The 16,743-nt window shown below is 41.1% G+C and overlaps 1 protein-coding gene across 3 annotated transcripts in view; it reads right to left on the bottom strand.

Annotated features, from left to right (window-relative positions):
• The window catches only part of LOC101345649 (transducin-like enhancer protein 4), a 175,191-nt gene that overhangs the window by 16,558 nt on the left and 141,890 nt on the right, over window positions 1-16,743 (bottom strand). For all 3 annotated transcript variants that reach the window (XM_023737727.1, XM_012557530.2, XM_004383275.2), the window contains 6 exons: window positions 8,144-8,263; window positions 7,129-7,182; window positions 6,491-6,643; window positions 4,840-4,972; window positions 4,059-4,252; window positions 3,250-3,326 (listed from right to left, as the gene is read on the bottom strand). In XM_023737727.1, the coding sequence (XP_023593495.1) occupies window positions 3,250-3,326; window positions 4,059-4,252; window positions 4,840-4,972; window positions 6,491-6,643; window positions 7,129-7,182; window positions 8,144-8,263 (731 nt within the window). The remainder of the gene's footprint in view (window positions 1-3,249; window positions 3,327-4,058; window positions 4,253-4,839; window positions 4,973-6,490; window positions 6,644-7,128; window positions 7,183-8,143; window positions 8,264-16,743) is intronic.

A 16,743-nucleotide genomic window follows, 5' to 3' on the forward strand; every position in this document is an offset into this window, starting at 1 on the left:
AAATGTGTAAATAAATGATTGATTATATTTATCCTGCTGCCCTGTTACATAAAGACATACCAATGACAAAAAAACCTGGAATCCAATTTACTCAAACCAACCCTCTTGGGTCATTTCTGCCCCCTAAAATATGCTGTATCTTCTACTGCGTAAGTAGTTGAGAAATTGATTAACACTCGGGAGCAAACTGAAAGGAAGATGCTGCTGCAATTTACTGAGTAGCCACCATGTGCTAAACGAACATGGCACTTCACATATAACATCATATTAACTTCATCCTCAGGCTCTCCTCGTCGGGAGGCACCATTTCTGAAGCTCACAAATTAAGAAACTGTGCACAAAGTCTACTTCCTGGCTGTCAGTCGGGAGACTCAAAATTTAAACTTGGATCGGTCATACTCTAAAACCCACATTCTGTTAACCACACTAACCTCCTTTTGGGATTCCCTGTGGAGTGTTATTTGCCAACTGCGTAAGGTGTGTCTCCATCATTTCCATGAGCAAAATTTCCCAATAATCCTTCAACCTATCAACCCTCCCTAAAGGATCTCAAAAATCTGATCATGCTGAAAGTAAAGACGGGAAGGAAAGGGAATTCAACTCAAGGCTCAGAAGCACCACCTGAATCAGACCAGCCATGATACCTCAGTGATTCAACTGGTCCAAACCTCCAAACCAAGAGAATCATCGCTTCATTAAACACACATCATGTACTTTTGGAGTCCCTGGGTGGTACAAATGGCTAACATGCTCAGCTGTTAACTGAAAGGTTGCTGGTTCAAGTTCACCCAGAGACGCCTCGAAGAAAGGCCTGGTGATCTACTTCTGAAAAATCAGCCAGTGAACACTCTACGGAGTGCAGTTCAACTTTGACACACATGAGGTTGCCATGAGTCAGAGTCGACGACGGCTACCTTTTTTTTTTAAAAAAACATACTTTCATTCTTTTCTCAGGGCAGCCGCTGAGGCAAGAAGCACCACACCTCTTCTGCTTGGCAGTTGTACTATATCTCTGGGTGCAGCTGCTGGTTCAATGAGTAAGTGGTAATTATGTAGTACCTGAAAACCAGAAGGTACCTCTTCCCTCTACCTCCCCCTACACAGTTCATATGGAACTCACTGGTGTTCATGTTATTTGGTTAATCCTCTGACCTTGTTATTTAGTCACTGCTTGAAATAGACTGAACTTTCACCCTCAAATACATGAGAGTACTTGGTCAACAAGACTTGTCAGTCAGTCAACAACTATTTGCAGAATACGCACAGGTACACAGAATTTTATGGTAATTGATATTTATACCTTCAACTCTCAAGGAACCCGAAGTCTAATTTGTCTTATCTCCCTTATTAATCAACCAAATATTTACTGAGCAACTCGGCTATGGAGCCAGCATTGTGTGTGATGCAACAGGAAAGTTTACGGTAGAGTCTGTGGAGAACTAAGCTACAGAAGGAAGAACCAAGAGTCTGATGCATCAGATGAAAGTGAAGAAAGGGTCAAGGTGAGAGCTGATCAACACTGGGGGCGGGGGGTGAGGTGGGGGAGCACATGAGGAGAAACAGGGCACAATGGAAACAAGGGTGGCAAGGTACCTGAGCCTGTAGCTCTGAATAAACAAGCAATGAGGGTCAAAGAAGGGAGAGATAGAGACACATTCATTCATTCACTCAGAAAACACATACATACTGTAAGGTACTGTTCTAGGCACTGGAGCCACTTCTGTGAACTGAACAGCAACAACTTCTACTCTGCCATCACAGAATTTCTATTCAAGCACGGAGAGGCAGACCATGGCTATACATGGGTTTAAAAAAGGTAGGGGAACAGAAAGAATGAGGGGCAGGGAGGGGGAGGGGACACTGCTTTAGATAGGGTTGTCAGGGCAGAACAGTGATAAGGTGACCTCTTAGAAGCAACCTGAGGTGAGACAGTAGGATACTGAAAAAGTGATGCCAGGAGAGGGACCAGTGAGGGCAAATGTCCTGAGGTAGGCAAAGAAAGCCTCTAGGAGAAGGGAGGCTTGAGCTGCTACTGAGGGTCAAATGTGCATAGCAGAGGGCACGTGAGAAAGCACTGACGACTGGGAAGGCCGTACGTGCATGGCATGTACAGTGACAGACAAGATGGGATGCAAACAGTGATGAGAATAAACGTACAAAAATCGAACCAAACCACTGCCTTAGAGTCGATTCCGACTCATGGCGACCTCATGTGTTACAGAGTGGAACTGCTCCATAGGGTTTTCCTGGCTGTCAACTTTATGGAAGCAGATTACACACAGGACTGAAAAAAACAAGGAAGGTCCACAGGGGATGCTTCCCAAAAGAGAGAAGAAGGAAAGCAAGCTGGGATTTTAAAGGAAGGGCGAGCATTATTGTATGCTTACGTCTTCGTGGAGCCCTGGTGGCGCAGTGGGTAAAAACTCGGCTGCTAACCAAAAGGTTGGCAGTTCGAAGCCACCAGCTGCTCCTTGGAAACTCTGTGGGGCAGTAATAATTCTGTCCTATAGGGTCGCTATGAGTCAGAATTGACTCGATGGCAACGGGTTTGGTTTTGGTTTGGTAAGTCTTTGTATCTGGGAATATCAAACCAACCAGCAGAGAGAACAGAGCAGTAATGAAAAGATGCACTGGACTGAAATGAAGGATGTGAAATGAGAAATGGTGGGTAATTAAAATGTGCAAGAAGAGGCTGGAACAACTGGTGCGTTGTGTTCTGCCTTTCATAACTCAAGGGCGTGTGAACACAGAGACTCCAAATGCCCAGCTCAGGGTACAAGAAGCCAACTGAGGAAGCCACCTTTTCTAGAAATAGAACCCAGTATAAGACCATTCTTCTTTCTTTTTTGCATCTGAAGTATGGTGTGTCTTTTCCCACATGCTCAAATTTTGAGCATCCAGAGGTTTGCACATAATAACCAGACTTTTTGGACAAAAGAACTACCCTGAAACCAGTAACAGATGTAGACAAGACCTGACTTCTGCAGATGCTGCTGCAAACTGCATTTCTATACCAGAAGCTCCAGCTTTAACTGTAAATACAAAACCCCTCTCCACTGCCTCTTTTCCTGAGCTATGCGAAAATGAAAGATACTTTGCAAGGATAAAAAATGCAAGCCATGGAACCCCTCAACAGTTATGCCATGCCTCTGTGAAAGGCTACTACCTGTCTAGCAGTGCTCAAAGTCTAAAGGACCAGCCACGGACGAGGGCAAGTCACACAATGTACAAAGGCACAAAGGTACTCACGGTTTTCCTCCTGGAATGCCTGTCAGGTTTGGAGGTATTGCTGGCACACGCATGTGATGGTGTGGGTCAAATCCAACCTGGAATTTTCCCCAAGCAAAACAACAAAAACAAACTTGGTTACGTTAACTTGTTTTGTTCTATTCAGTGTCTTTTCTAAAACCTAGGAGAGTAGATCTTTTAAAAACAAGATTTTTGAGATATTTCAGTAAGTATTAAGGAAATATGGTGTTTAGGATTTAATCAGCATAATTGGGATGGGAGATACATGGAAAAAAATGTATTAATAGTTACTGAAGCTCATGATGGGAACAAAAAAAAGAAAATCTGCTGCCGTAAAGTGGATTCCGACTCATGGCTACCCCATGTGTGACACAGTATAACTGGTTCTACAGGGTTTTCTTGACTGTAATCTTTACAGAAGCAGATCAATAGGCCTTTCTTCCGTGGTGCCTCTGCGTGGGTTCGAACTGCCAACCTTCCAGTTAGTAGTTAAGTGCAAACCATTTTCACCACCCAGGGACCTTAAGGGATTTGTTATGTTCACTATACTATTTGCTCTATTTTTGTAGGTTTAAAATTAAAAAAAAAAGATGAAATATGAAATAAATAATAGACTACTCATCTCACAAAAGAATCTCCTCAATCTTACAAAAGAATGTGGATCTCACAACACAATTATGTATAGCGTGATTTACAAATACACACTGCTTCCTCCATGAACATCTCAAATTCTATACAATATATTCAAAACAATCTGTATGACAACCCTCTCCTCTGAGTTATTGTTCTTGAAAAGCCCACACACATACCACTGGTGATCGGCCATATGCAGCGGCAGCAGCCGCGGCGGCCGCAGCTGCGCTCATCTGCGGGGAGATGTTGTGTAGCCCAGCATAGGCGGCCCCAGGGCTGGTCAGCTCTCCATTCATCCCAGCATGGGGCACGATCCCAAACGGGGTTGGGTATGGACATGGTACTGCCATGGGGGTCCTCAGGCTTGACGCTGTAGGCAAAACAGAAGGAGGAAAGAGAAAAACCAGGAACACAGGAAACACTGAAGTAAAACATCTTTAAAAAAAACCAACCAACCAAACCCGCTGTCATCAAGTCGATTCTGACTCATAGCGACCCTATGGAACAGAGTAGAACTGCCCCATAGGGTTTCCAAGGCTGTAATCTTTATGGAAGCAGACTGCCGCATCTTTCTCCCAAGGAGCGGCTGGTGGGTTCAAACCGCCGACCCTCTGGTTAGTAGCCATAACTCTTAACCACTGGGCTATCAGTGCTCCGAGACATCCTTAAGCATATAAAAAAAAGAAGAACATAACCCATGCTTCAAACAGGCTTAATTTAATACTCTCAAAAGTCATCCCAGCCTTTATGGGGTTGCTTCGTTCGCCTTATTTTATTGAACACTTAGCATGTGCTAGACAGGGCTGGTGCTAAGTGCTTGGCTCAGGTAAAGTAACAGTCTAGCAGTCATTCAACACAAAGGTCACTAGTACTTTTAATGCACTGTAGTCTTTTAATGGCCTTAAATTCTTTACAAACAGAAGTTTAAATATATAGAAAACACATTTTCTTACTAACCCAAGGGGTCAACTCCTGGTGGTTTTCCGGGTACAGGCCTCAGTCCGGGAGTGGAATTACTGCCGGGGGTCGGTGCATCAGTTCGTGGAGTTGGGGTATTGGATTTTGAAACAGGAGTAGTAGATTTTTCATTCTAATAAGAGAGGTAATTGAATGCACCAGCAATTAGAACATTTATTTTTATTTTGGCATTCTGCTGTAGGTGAAAGTTTACAGAGCAAATTAGTTTCTCATTAAACAATTAATACACAATCATTTTGTGACATTGGTTGCCAACCCCACGGTGTGTCAACACTATCCCCCCCAGCCTCCCTGTTTCCATCCGTCCAGTCTTCCTGTCCCTTCCTGCCTTCTTGTCCTTGCTTTTAGTCTTGTATACATGACTGAACTACGAAGCACGTTCCTCACGTGTATTATTGTTTGCCCTATAGACACGTCTGATCTTTGGCTGAACAGTGAACCTTGGGATAGTACATGATTTTAACAATGATGTTAAACAATAAAAAAAACAGAGTAAATAAGAAGAAAAGGGAAAAAGGAAAGAAAGAAGAGAAATTAGCTTAGGTCTTTATTTTCATTAACTTAAAAAAGCTTACTAACTAACAGAGAGAATTCCCTGTGACCACAGAAGCAATGTTCAGGAGGATATGAATCAAAGCTAAGCAGGCAATGAAAACGTTGAGTACATCACTTCTAGAAAACTGGGCTGAGTCAGGTGGAGGCTGACAATCATGACTGCCCAACTATGAGTGACCACCAGCTGGGGGCTGTGGTTTCAGACTGAGTGGTTTGAGTTGAGCTCCTGGTGGATGCATTCATGTCACACGAGGCTTCCTGGTTAGCAGATCTCACTGGAAAAGATCCAAGCTCAATAGTCATAGAGACTTGGGCCCAGAGGAGTTTCTTTTAAAAGAAGTCCAAAGGCCAAGAGAAAACAACAGAAAAAAAAAAACTTAACCCAGCCCTCTTCCAGTCATATCTCCCTAATCTGCAGACAAACTGAGGAATTTTCCTTCCTTTCAGCTGTGAATTCAAAGTTATTTGAAAACTGAATTTGTCTTTTGTGAGGAAAAAAGAAGATGCACTACAAAAATGCAATTAACTACACAGCTACAGAAAAAGAAGGGGGTGTGGGGAGATTATCCTGACTTGCAAGCAGTTCATTTTTGCATTTGTGATTTGTGGTATGATTCAAGATAGACTTTCGTAAATGACAGATTATGTTTTAGATAGGAAGGGAAAATTACTGCAGTCATATATAGCCTGGTAATTCACACAAAGCTAGCAACAAAATCACATCCAAGCCAACCACTAAATTTGCCATAAACCACAGGCGACACAACCATCTCTGTAACCCCAGTGTGTATTTTTTCATCTTCAGCAATACATTTCACTCGATTTCCCTATATCTTTCCTCTGTCCACGCAAAAAGACTCACAAAACAAACACCTATCACCAAGTTAGTAAATCCATTCTGCTCCAAAAATAACTTCTGTAATTAAACTTGAATACCTAACATAGATACATACTGGGAAATAAAAGTCCTACAGAAAAATGTGAAAAACAGAAAGCAAAACAAAACAAAAATCAAAATCAAACCCAACCATCTTGAAACAGGCAACACTGAAAAAGATGGCGCAGAACTGCTTACAAGGCTAAGTTCTTTGGATTTGGAGGAAGGAGTACTGCTGGAAGATGCAATAGAAGCTGGACTAATCGGGGCATCTTTCTTGAGTAGGCGTGTCTTGTCCAGGCCATTCTCTCTCGGGGAATGTGCTGGGCTCCCTCGAGGCGAAGATGGGTCCTACAAAGGAGCACCATGGGTATTAATGCAGCACAGTGCATTCACAATGTTGGAGTAGTTGGGTGTGGCTGTTACTAGCTGAAAGCATTCAATAGCTTAGAAGTGCAAAATGTTCTGGAATAGAGACCAAGATTCACTGAATCACCAAAAAAAAAAAAAAGGTATTGAGACCATAGAAAATACTACAATATTTACAGTACCTATTTAAAATAAAAACCTCACAAATCTGCAAGATTGCTTGTCAGTAAGATCTCTGGGCTGACCACAGATGGTGTACGTTTATGGTGGTAGCAAAAGACACTTGACACTTCGCAGCAAAGAGCAGCAATTTTTTTAAAAAGCATCATTACAATCAGTTAAAAAAAAATTTTTTTCAGGTGAACAAAAAGTGGGAAATTAAGGGAATGTTTTGGATCTAACTGTTTAGACACTAGTCATTCACATGGCTGGGTAAGACCATAAAGTTAAAGTAGCGATAAACATACCTCATTGGAGACGTCAACCACCAAGTTGTCATCGCTCTTCTCACCATCGCTGTCCTGCACCAACAATTAAGAAGCATCATCACCTCCCCCAGCAAAATATATATATATGTTTAGCCAGATCTACCCTAGATAAGTCCAGGCTAATTCCTTATTTCTCAAAAAAAAAAAAAAATTGTACCAAACAGTGCTGAACACTTTCCTATTTTCTTTAATCTTTATAATGATATTATGAGGAAGGCATGATTATTCTATTTCACAGTGAAGAAATTGAAGCTTTTGGCCTGCTTATTACTCCTGAGTAAAGGACGAAAATGGCACACTCAGGCTAAATCCAAACTACAAATGGGCATGATTTGGCCTGTTAGTGTTTTAGAAAACTGAGTAAGTTAGCCACAATTTTTAAGTTGGGAAGTTCTACGTAAAAAATCCAGATTTTCAGCATCTCTAGAAAAATCCTCCAGTCAGGCCATGTTAGAGGCCCAGAGTCCTGCCTGGAACACCAGAGAAGTCAGGCAGGGACCTCTTACCTCCTCCTCATTCCCACCCAGCTGGCTGCTTCATTTGTGTGACCTGCTTGGCCACTCAAGTAAAATGAGCCTCAATCCAAGTTTGGACGTTCTGGATGTCTCTGAGGGTTATATTCCCCGGTACATGTGTACATCCATACATTCAGCTTTTCTGGGATTTTATATTTTTCCTTAACATTTCTACGTGACCACAGAAAATTATACCATCTTGAAACATATGTGGAGAAGCAAATACATCCATAAAAATACTCACCCGGAACACCTAATTCCTTTATTAGCTGCTAGATAACGCGCTCCATTCTCTCTCTCTCTCACATACACATGAGCACCCGCCCATACCCACGCTAGGCTTCAGCTAGCCCATGGAGACATGGCTACAAATACAATATTTTTTTCTCCTAAGGGAATTTGCTAACCTGTATTCTAGTTTAGGTTGGCAATAGTCACAGAGGAAAATGGCTACATGGTAAGAGGCAAGGTGAACTTACATAACGAGCTGCAATTTCCTTTTCTTCAGTTTTCTGCTTTTTGCTATCAGAGGAATAGTCGGTCGAGTTTCTGTGCTTCTCAGCACCTCGGAAACTGGCTGACGGGGATACTGAAGAGCTCTGAAATAGGGAAGCAGAGTTGAGAAATGACCATCTACTTAACACTGTGACTTTAAAACCACTTGAGACTTTTTCTTTTTGTTCTTTAGTACACATCTGCAAAGCTTTTAAGAGAGGAGAGGTGAAAAGAAAGAACAGTATATAGGGAAACATAAGGAGGAAAAACAAGGAGGAGAAAGGGATGGGAAAATTGAAGGAAAAAAGAAAACAAGAAACAGGAAGCAGAGAGATGAAACAGAGAGAACAGTGACATAAAGAGGGAAGCAGAGAACAGTTTAAAACCAAAAGAACAAAACGAGGTTTGTTGGGGGAAAAAAAAACAAAAACCAGTTGCCCTTGAGTAGATTCCGACTCATGGAGACCTCATGTGTGTCAGAACAGAACTGTGCTCCACAGAGTTTTTAATGTCTGATTTTTCAGAAGTAGATCGCCAGGCCTTTCTTCCAAGGCAACTCTGGGTGGATTCAAACCTCCAATAACCTTTCAGTTAGCAGCCGAGCTCTTAACCATTTTTATCACCCAGGGACTCCTTTGGCTTCAAGGGTTTGTTTATATTATACTGTTGAAGCACTTTTAGAAAGTTGGGAAAGAAAGCAAATACAAGAGAAAAGGGGAAGGAAGAAGGGAGCTTTTTTTTTTTTTCTTAAACGTTTGCTGGCTAATCAGAAGCCCAGTATTTCAAGCCTCTGTAGACTACGAAAAAGTTAAGAGTCTTAAAGGGCTGAGTAGCAAACTTCTTCAGCAAGGCACCAGAGCAGGGCTCACAAGTACTGAAATAACCCAACCAGGTGTTAGGAAGGCTTGCTCTTGGTGGGTAGTGTACAGAATACTTACAAAGACAGGCTGTCTAAGAAACAAGGTCCAGGAAGAACAAAGACTACCACCAGTCCCAAATAGACTGAAGTAAATAGTATGTATATATCTTTGCCTGGCATCTAAATCAATCCAGAAAACTGTTTCATAAAGCTTTTTTCCTCAATTATAACTTTACTTATCTCATAAAACTACCTCCTTCTGCTTTTTTTTCGTTTTGCTTTATCTTAGTCTGTTGGTAATAATACTTATAAAGATACACAATATTTACAAAGGCCTTTTAATTAACTATGGGAAGCAGTGTGATATCCAAAACGTCTGGCTCTGTGTTTCATCTCCACTGAACCATAATGCCATATTCCCTTTTGTGGCGAAACTTTCAAAACCAGATGTTAAGAGAAAAATTACAATAGACGTTTTCCATGCCTGGGTCAGTACAGCTACCAAGAGATCACCCCCTAGTGGTCAACTGTTGTGACGACAACTTCACCACCAGCTCCAACAGTGGGGGTGCTTTGTGAAGGCTGAGTGAGGGAGCAAGATGAGAAGGATCAATGAGTGGGGCTGGATATCCCCAAACCCTTCCCTCCTGGGCCAGCCCCTCTCAACAGTATACAAATACTCTGTAAATTATATGTACCAACCCTGTAACTATCCCGAGACTCAATCACTCAACCCTAAGCTTGGTGGCAGAAAAGATGACAGACTTTTCATTCAGTAAGGTCAATTATTAAAACAAAACATTAAGAAGCCAAACAATTTTTAGAACTGGACTACTTCTTGATGTCCTGAGTTCCAGATCTTCATTCCTAAGTCACATACCCGCCTCTCTCTCGCCTTTCTTTTTTTCCCCCAAATTTGAGAGAGTAGTAGACATAGTTTAATGCTTCTGCTTCTCCTTCACACCACAACCCAACGCAATCAGGCTTCTCTATCACTCTACTGAAACCATGCATTCAAACATCATCTGTGAGCTATCAATGACTATATTTAAGACTAGAACCCCATTATCTAATTCTCCCCCATAACTTGGTCTACCGCCCATAACTCCAGGACTCCTACTTCCTCAAGAGACGTATGACCACTTCTCATCCCTCCTTATAAAGGACAGCTCCCAGAGTCCATAAGAACAAAGACCAATGCAGTATGGTCTACAGTATGGCTGTTTAAAAATGCCTTCACTTTGTGCCCCAATCCAGAGCCCAGACCTTGTTTCCTGTATCAGTGCTATCCATGAGCTTCTTGTTCCCCAATACTCTCTGTATTTTCACTGTGTCTGTAGCCTTTTTGCCTGGCTTCTGGGAACGCCCCTTCCTCAGTATCTTTCAAAATTCTCCTCACCCTTTAAAAACCAGCTCAAACGTCACCTTTCCAAGCCCCTTCAGATGCTGTCAGGCAGAATTAATCCCTCACTCCTCTTTTTTTCCTTAACATTTTGTTCACTTAAAGACTAGAGAGCACTCACCATAAATCTATAGCTACTTGTTTACAATGCCACTTCCCACTCCAACGTGTGGGTTCACTGGGGGCAGGGCACCCAGCACAGCAAGTGGCTGAGAAATCCCCAGAAATGTGAAACTCAAATGACTGTGAACCTCCCCTCTGCACTCCTGAATCTTAATGCAAAGTTCAGGGGATACAGTCTTTCAGAGGGCCACCAGGCTGAACAATTCCATGGGAAACAGTAAACAGTTTACTAGGGTAAGATGTGAGTAGGGGAGCCCACTGGATTTATGTAATATGGTGGCTATACCCTTTCACCTGTACTCTTTTACCCACTTCAAAATGCCTTCATCTCACTAATTTGGTATTTTACAGGAAGAAAAAAATGAGCATGCATGTCTATGATTAACAACTATTTGAGTCCTTTGATTCTGATACATTCTGTGGAAAGTTATTTCCATTCTATCCCAAAGGAAAAACTGATTTTTAAACAATGATGAAATACTTTCCTAAAAATTAACACTAAAAGAAAAAAAAACCAAACCCGTTACTGTCAAGTCGATTCTGACTTATAGTGACCCTACAGGACAGAGAAGAACTGCCCAATAGGGTTTCCAAGGAGGAGCTGGTGGATTTGAACTACTGACCTTTTGGTTAGCAGCCGAGCTCTTAACCACTGTGCCACCAGGGCTCCTGACTCTAAATGGTGACACTTAAAATTTTTTTGCTTATTTGTTGGAACACATGCACAATCCAAATAGCTTTATTTTTCTTCAGCTGGCTGTTTCTGGTTTTGTAGGCAGCTTTTTATTTTTGAATTTCACTGTACAACAGTTACATATTGGAGTTTCTAGGTAGAATGGTAAAGTAGTTAATTATCACTAACATTTAAAGGTTAAGCTGTACAATGGGTACTGGGGCAATCAGCAAGGTTCTAATAACATAATTGCTCTGGAATCAAATTGGACTTGGCTTGGATTCTCATTATGAATCTTAGAAGTCCACCATTCTACCACCAAAATGCCACCTGAATCTTTGCTGGGCATGTGATATAGGAAGAATTAAATAAATACTGATAAAGATAAAGTCTTGCTTTTACCAGAACAGCTTATTTTTATGTCTCCATTATTATTTTAAAAGCTCAGTGGGGTTAGATTATTTCCCTAGCTTATGACATATGAAATTTAGCAGAACTGAACCATGATCCTGTATAAATCTACAAATTTAGAAACATTAAACATAAGCCTTTTCTCATTACAGTCTGATCATGTAAATATATCAGCAAATTTGTTATGAACTGAGAGTCACAATCAAAAGCAATGGCCTAGAGAAGGCAAAATACCCTGAATGTTTAGTAAAAAGCTCTGTTTCTCTGGCAACATATGCATTTTTAAAAAGTAAACATTTACACTGGAATATTAAAAAAGAAGGTAGACGTATTTAATGAAAGAAAGGGGGGAATAAATAAGGATAAACCAAATAAAATAAAAAATTTCTAAGTTTTATTTTATGGAAACTCTGGTTGCTTTGGGAGCAAAAGGTAAGTTTTGGATATAATTATTCCCAGCATTACAAATCATGTTCTCATCTAAACTAAGAAAATTCTAGACCCTAGTTTGAAATTCAACTTAGACTACACTAGGGCTACTGAGCACGTCAGCTGGAAAGCTGGCACCTCCCACGACTGGAAAACCCAAGCCTTGCCCCTTCATCTGTAACTCCTCTGCCCACCTCAAGATCAAAGATGGCCAAATATAAGAGTTCTATAAAGTATCCCCCAAAAGGAAGGTAGTGTTGTTATAATTAGCTAATTTTAGTAACAGGTAGCACAGATTTTAAAAGCAGGTAATAGCATTCTCTCTGGAGTCAGACTGCCTAGGTTTGAATTCAGAATCTTCCAATTAATAGCTGTGTAGCCTTAGGGATGTTGCTTAGCCTCTCTAAGCCTCAGCTGTTCTTTGTAGTCTGGGATAACAACCATCACCACATCCCTACAGGGCTGCTCTGAAGACTAAGTGAAATAGTCATCTACCTAAAGTACAAGGCACAGTTCCAGGCAACGGAGCACCGAGTACAAGAGCAATTAGCTACTATACTATTACTACTGTATACGGTTCTCCAGCTGATTCTAGTTACTACAGAGACTGGGATGGTGAGCTGGTGTGGCTCTTCTACTTTAAGGCTCAGAAAAGGATGATTCTAGGTATTTGTGTAGCTCTTCCCCTCAGCATAGATATTCGGATGGTCCATGATAGGGATCAGTGTGCTATTACCCAAAATACATCTCCTTTCAACAATCACAATAAGGCTTTGGGTCAACACTGCACTGAGGCAGGACTATAAACATCACCTCCACAATGGACTTTCTAATTTCATTTCAAAAGCACATCAAGCTAACTCTGCTTTCATTCATACAGGCGCAGTGCTCAGCTGTCCCTACCCATTTCACAAGATTCCAACCAGAAAGAATATGCTACGGTAGAGTGGACAGCCATGATCAAGAACCCTGAAACTCATCTGACATGGCCTGTTTGCTCATTACGGCCTTCAAAAATCCCATCTACCTGGTACCAAAGGGTAAGTCTGTTTTTCAAAAAGATAAAAAGGATAAAAAGGGCACTATAGAAACCTGGTCAGGGTGACTCCAAGTCCTGGTTCGCTCCCGTGTCACACCTGTTGTCAAGCATAGTGATCAACAGTGCTCCCCTTTTACTCTCAAAGAAGTCCAGATTAGATGACAAATCGTCACGCCAGCTGCAGTTCACTTACTACAGGAATTCTCAAATGACAGTTTGGGTCAGTGTTAGTTAGCATCAGAGACAACTCAGGGTGAGTTTGTTTATGGCAGTAGGGGTGTGGGGAAGGGGAGGAGAGGGAGGTTGACTGAGGAAAAACCCTGTGGACTCTCTGTTAACGCCATGGCTAAAATCCTCAATCATAATTTCCTCTAAACCCAAAAAAACCAAACCCACTGCCGTCGAGTCAACTTTGACTCATGGCAACCCTATGGGACAGAGTAGAACTGCCCCTTAGGGTTTCCAAGGCTGTAAATCTCTACAGAAGCAGACTGCCACATCTTTCTCCCACAGAGCGGCTGGTGGGTTTGAACCCCTGACCTTACAGTTAGCAGCCAAGCATATAGCCAATGCACCACCAGAGCTCCTTTATAATTTCCTCCACAACTCTTTAAATAAGCAGAAGACTAATGTCTAAAACAGAAACGAATACTGGCAACTTTCTTGAATTCAGAAAGGCCAAGGAATCGCTGGAGCTCAAGGGGCTCTATCCATGCCTCCTATTTTGCAGAACTGTTTCTTCAGAAGGATGAGCTCTACATACTCAACCACCCAAAGGGTCGATTATGTTCACCAGTCATCAAAGCATTTCATATTCTAGAAACATTTGCAAAAGGTTTTGAAGTAAAAGTCTACTCTGAATAAACCTACACATACCAAACTGAGCACCATATTTACTGTAAAGTATCACACAAAATGTTTATATTCACATTCAGAGAGCTCTTTATAACTGATACACCACTTTAGCATATATTATCTCATTTAGAAGGAAACAACCAAGATAGATGAAAATAATCCTCCAACTAAATATAAAAACCTTTAAAATAAGAATTATTTGGTCTACATGCACAAGTCTTCCATACTGACTCTCATAACACTTTCAAATTTATGTAAATTATCTCAAAATTTATAGCATGGTGGTAAAAAAAAAAAAAAAAAAGTGAATACGGTAGGGCTCTGAGCCAGTTACTGGTGTCAGTTTACTGCTCATTACTGTGAGACTTTTTTTTTCTTTAATAACCTGCCTGATTAAGGAAGTCATTAAAACCACAATCTGTATATCACCCTCATAGAACGTGCTTTTTAAAAATTAACATAAATCAAAATTCACCTTCAAAAATGATGGGGACTTTCTGAAGACCTGCCCTTGTTAAAATAGGATTTAATATAATCTCCATGTAAAGTAGTGAGTCTATTCTTAAAAAATGTATCACCCTGTATAACATTTCATGAACGTGTTCTTTAAAATGTGAAGTAGTATCGTCTTTGTTTTCCTGCTTCTCTCCTGGTAAGAGGAACTTGGGTAAAGATCAACGTCTTTTGTAGATTATCAAAATATACCAGCCTGGAGAACGGCAGTCAGGGGAATGATTACAGAGAGAGGCAGTGGCCACCGTGGTCATGCCACAGGTATCAGAGTCAGACAGTCGTGGGTTCAAGTGGCTATGCCACTTGCTGTGTGACCTTGGACAAATTAATGAACCTCTCTATGCTTCCATTTCCCTTGTGGGTAAAATGAAAATAATAGTGATATATACTTACGAGGCTGCTGTGAAGATAGTGCCCTAGCATCTAATAAGCACTCATGAAGGGCTATTCCTCTTTGGCTAATGTGGAGACTACTGTACAATCTCAGTCTACTCAGGTACTCATTCAACAAGTATTTACTGAGTACCCACCAAGTACAGAACTATAAACATGAATGAAATATACACCTTGCCCTGTAGTAGCTCAGGCAGTTGGCTGGTAGTTTCTAGTAGTCAACTACTTAGAATACGAAAGTCCTACATCTTTTTCTTCCACGCAGTGGAAAACTACAGCACTTCAATATTCAGTCATTCATGTTTTGCATGGCCTCAGCATTATGTATTATTTGGTCAGGATAAAATGCCCTAATAATTTATAAGGTATCGATAAAATTGATTTTAAATTAGGACATTATCTTAATGTCCTCTTGGGGTTTCTTGACTGTTATTTCCTCTTCCTGGAATAAAGCCGTTGGCTCCAACCCAGAAATTTCATTAAATACAGTTACTTTAGCTGGAGAGCTGAGCTGCTGGAACATGATGTTGATGCTCTGACGCCAAGGATATAGGTTTGATTCTTGTGTGGGCAGCTTGGCTTCCCTCTCTTGATAGCCACTGTCTGCATGTGGTCCAAACTGTGAGTCACAAGAGGAAGCAACTGGGGCTTGAGAGGGGACAAGCACACCCCATCCACCAGTGATGGAGAGAAGAATCCAAAGCACAAGCTCAATTAATCAAGTTGTATCATTACTGATTATGAGAGATGGAATCGTACTCACAGTCTATCAGAAACTGTAATAAAACGACCAAGTGCACGTAACTTCATATTGCACAGAAGTCACTTACATCTCTTAAACTATCTTGTTGCCCCAAAGCTGTTTCATATCCTTCAATCCAATGGACCCCTTCAAAGTCTGTAAAGCCTGACATTCCTATGTACATTTGTTCTCCGACAAGAATCCCCGCCCCTCATAATACCAATTCTATAAATCTTGTATGCAGACTCTATGTAAATTGCAGCCATATGCACCTGCTACCGTCTTCAAGGATGGTTCTTTTTTTCAGTATCCCATGGTTCTCAAGTCGATTCCAACTCATAGCGACCCTATAGGACAGAGTAGAACTGCCCCATAGGGTTTCCAAGGCTGTAAATCTTTATGGAAGCAGATTGCCACATCTTTCTTCCACAGAGCAGGTGGTGGGTTCAAATCGCTGACCTTTTGGTTGGCAGCAGAGCGCTTTAACCACTGCACCACCAGGATTCCTTTTTTAGTATAGTACCTATTATAAAGCATTTTAAATCATTCATTCACTCGCTGACTTATTACCAATGTCACTGAGGCTCGCTGGCAAATCTGATGTGGCACATGAGTCTAATGGCACTAAAAACTAAAGGGGGTGGGAAGGGGACTGGTAAAAACTTCCTTCTTAAATTTCTGGGGGAAGATGAACTGGCTTTAGATTTATTCATGTACTATGCTCTATTCCTGAATCACAACATCAACACACTTCTGACAACTGCTTTGAAAGAAGCTGAAGGTAGCCACTCAGAGAAAATAAGTGACTCAGCTTTAAGACGTAGCAAGCTACATCTTAATGGACCAGAATCCTCATTTTAGTAACTATTAAAATTTATTAGAAAAGAAAGTCTTTTCATGTTGCTATTTTTTCCAGCAGACTGTTTTAATCTATTTGAAAGGCTAAACATTTTTTCCTTCCAGGGTGTTAACTCCACAGAACCTCATATATATTCTTATGTATTATATATGCAAATATACTCTATACAATATCTGAAGGTAATTCAGCAGGAACACAAAAGAAAACGACAGGATATCAATTTAAAGGGAGGTTGCTTAACCAGTTTTAGGACCACTAGTCAGAAACTCCAGGTCTTCTTCATACT

The sequence above is a fragment of the Trichechus manatus genome, unplaced genomic scaffold (assembly GCF_000243295.1).
Source record: "Trichechus manatus latirostris isolate Lorelei unplaced genomic scaffold, TriManLat1.0 scaffold00107, whole genome shotgun sequence".
Taxonomy (NCBI): domain Eukaryota; kingdom Metazoa; phylum Chordata; class Mammalia; order Sirenia; family Trichechidae; genus Trichechus; species Trichechus manatus.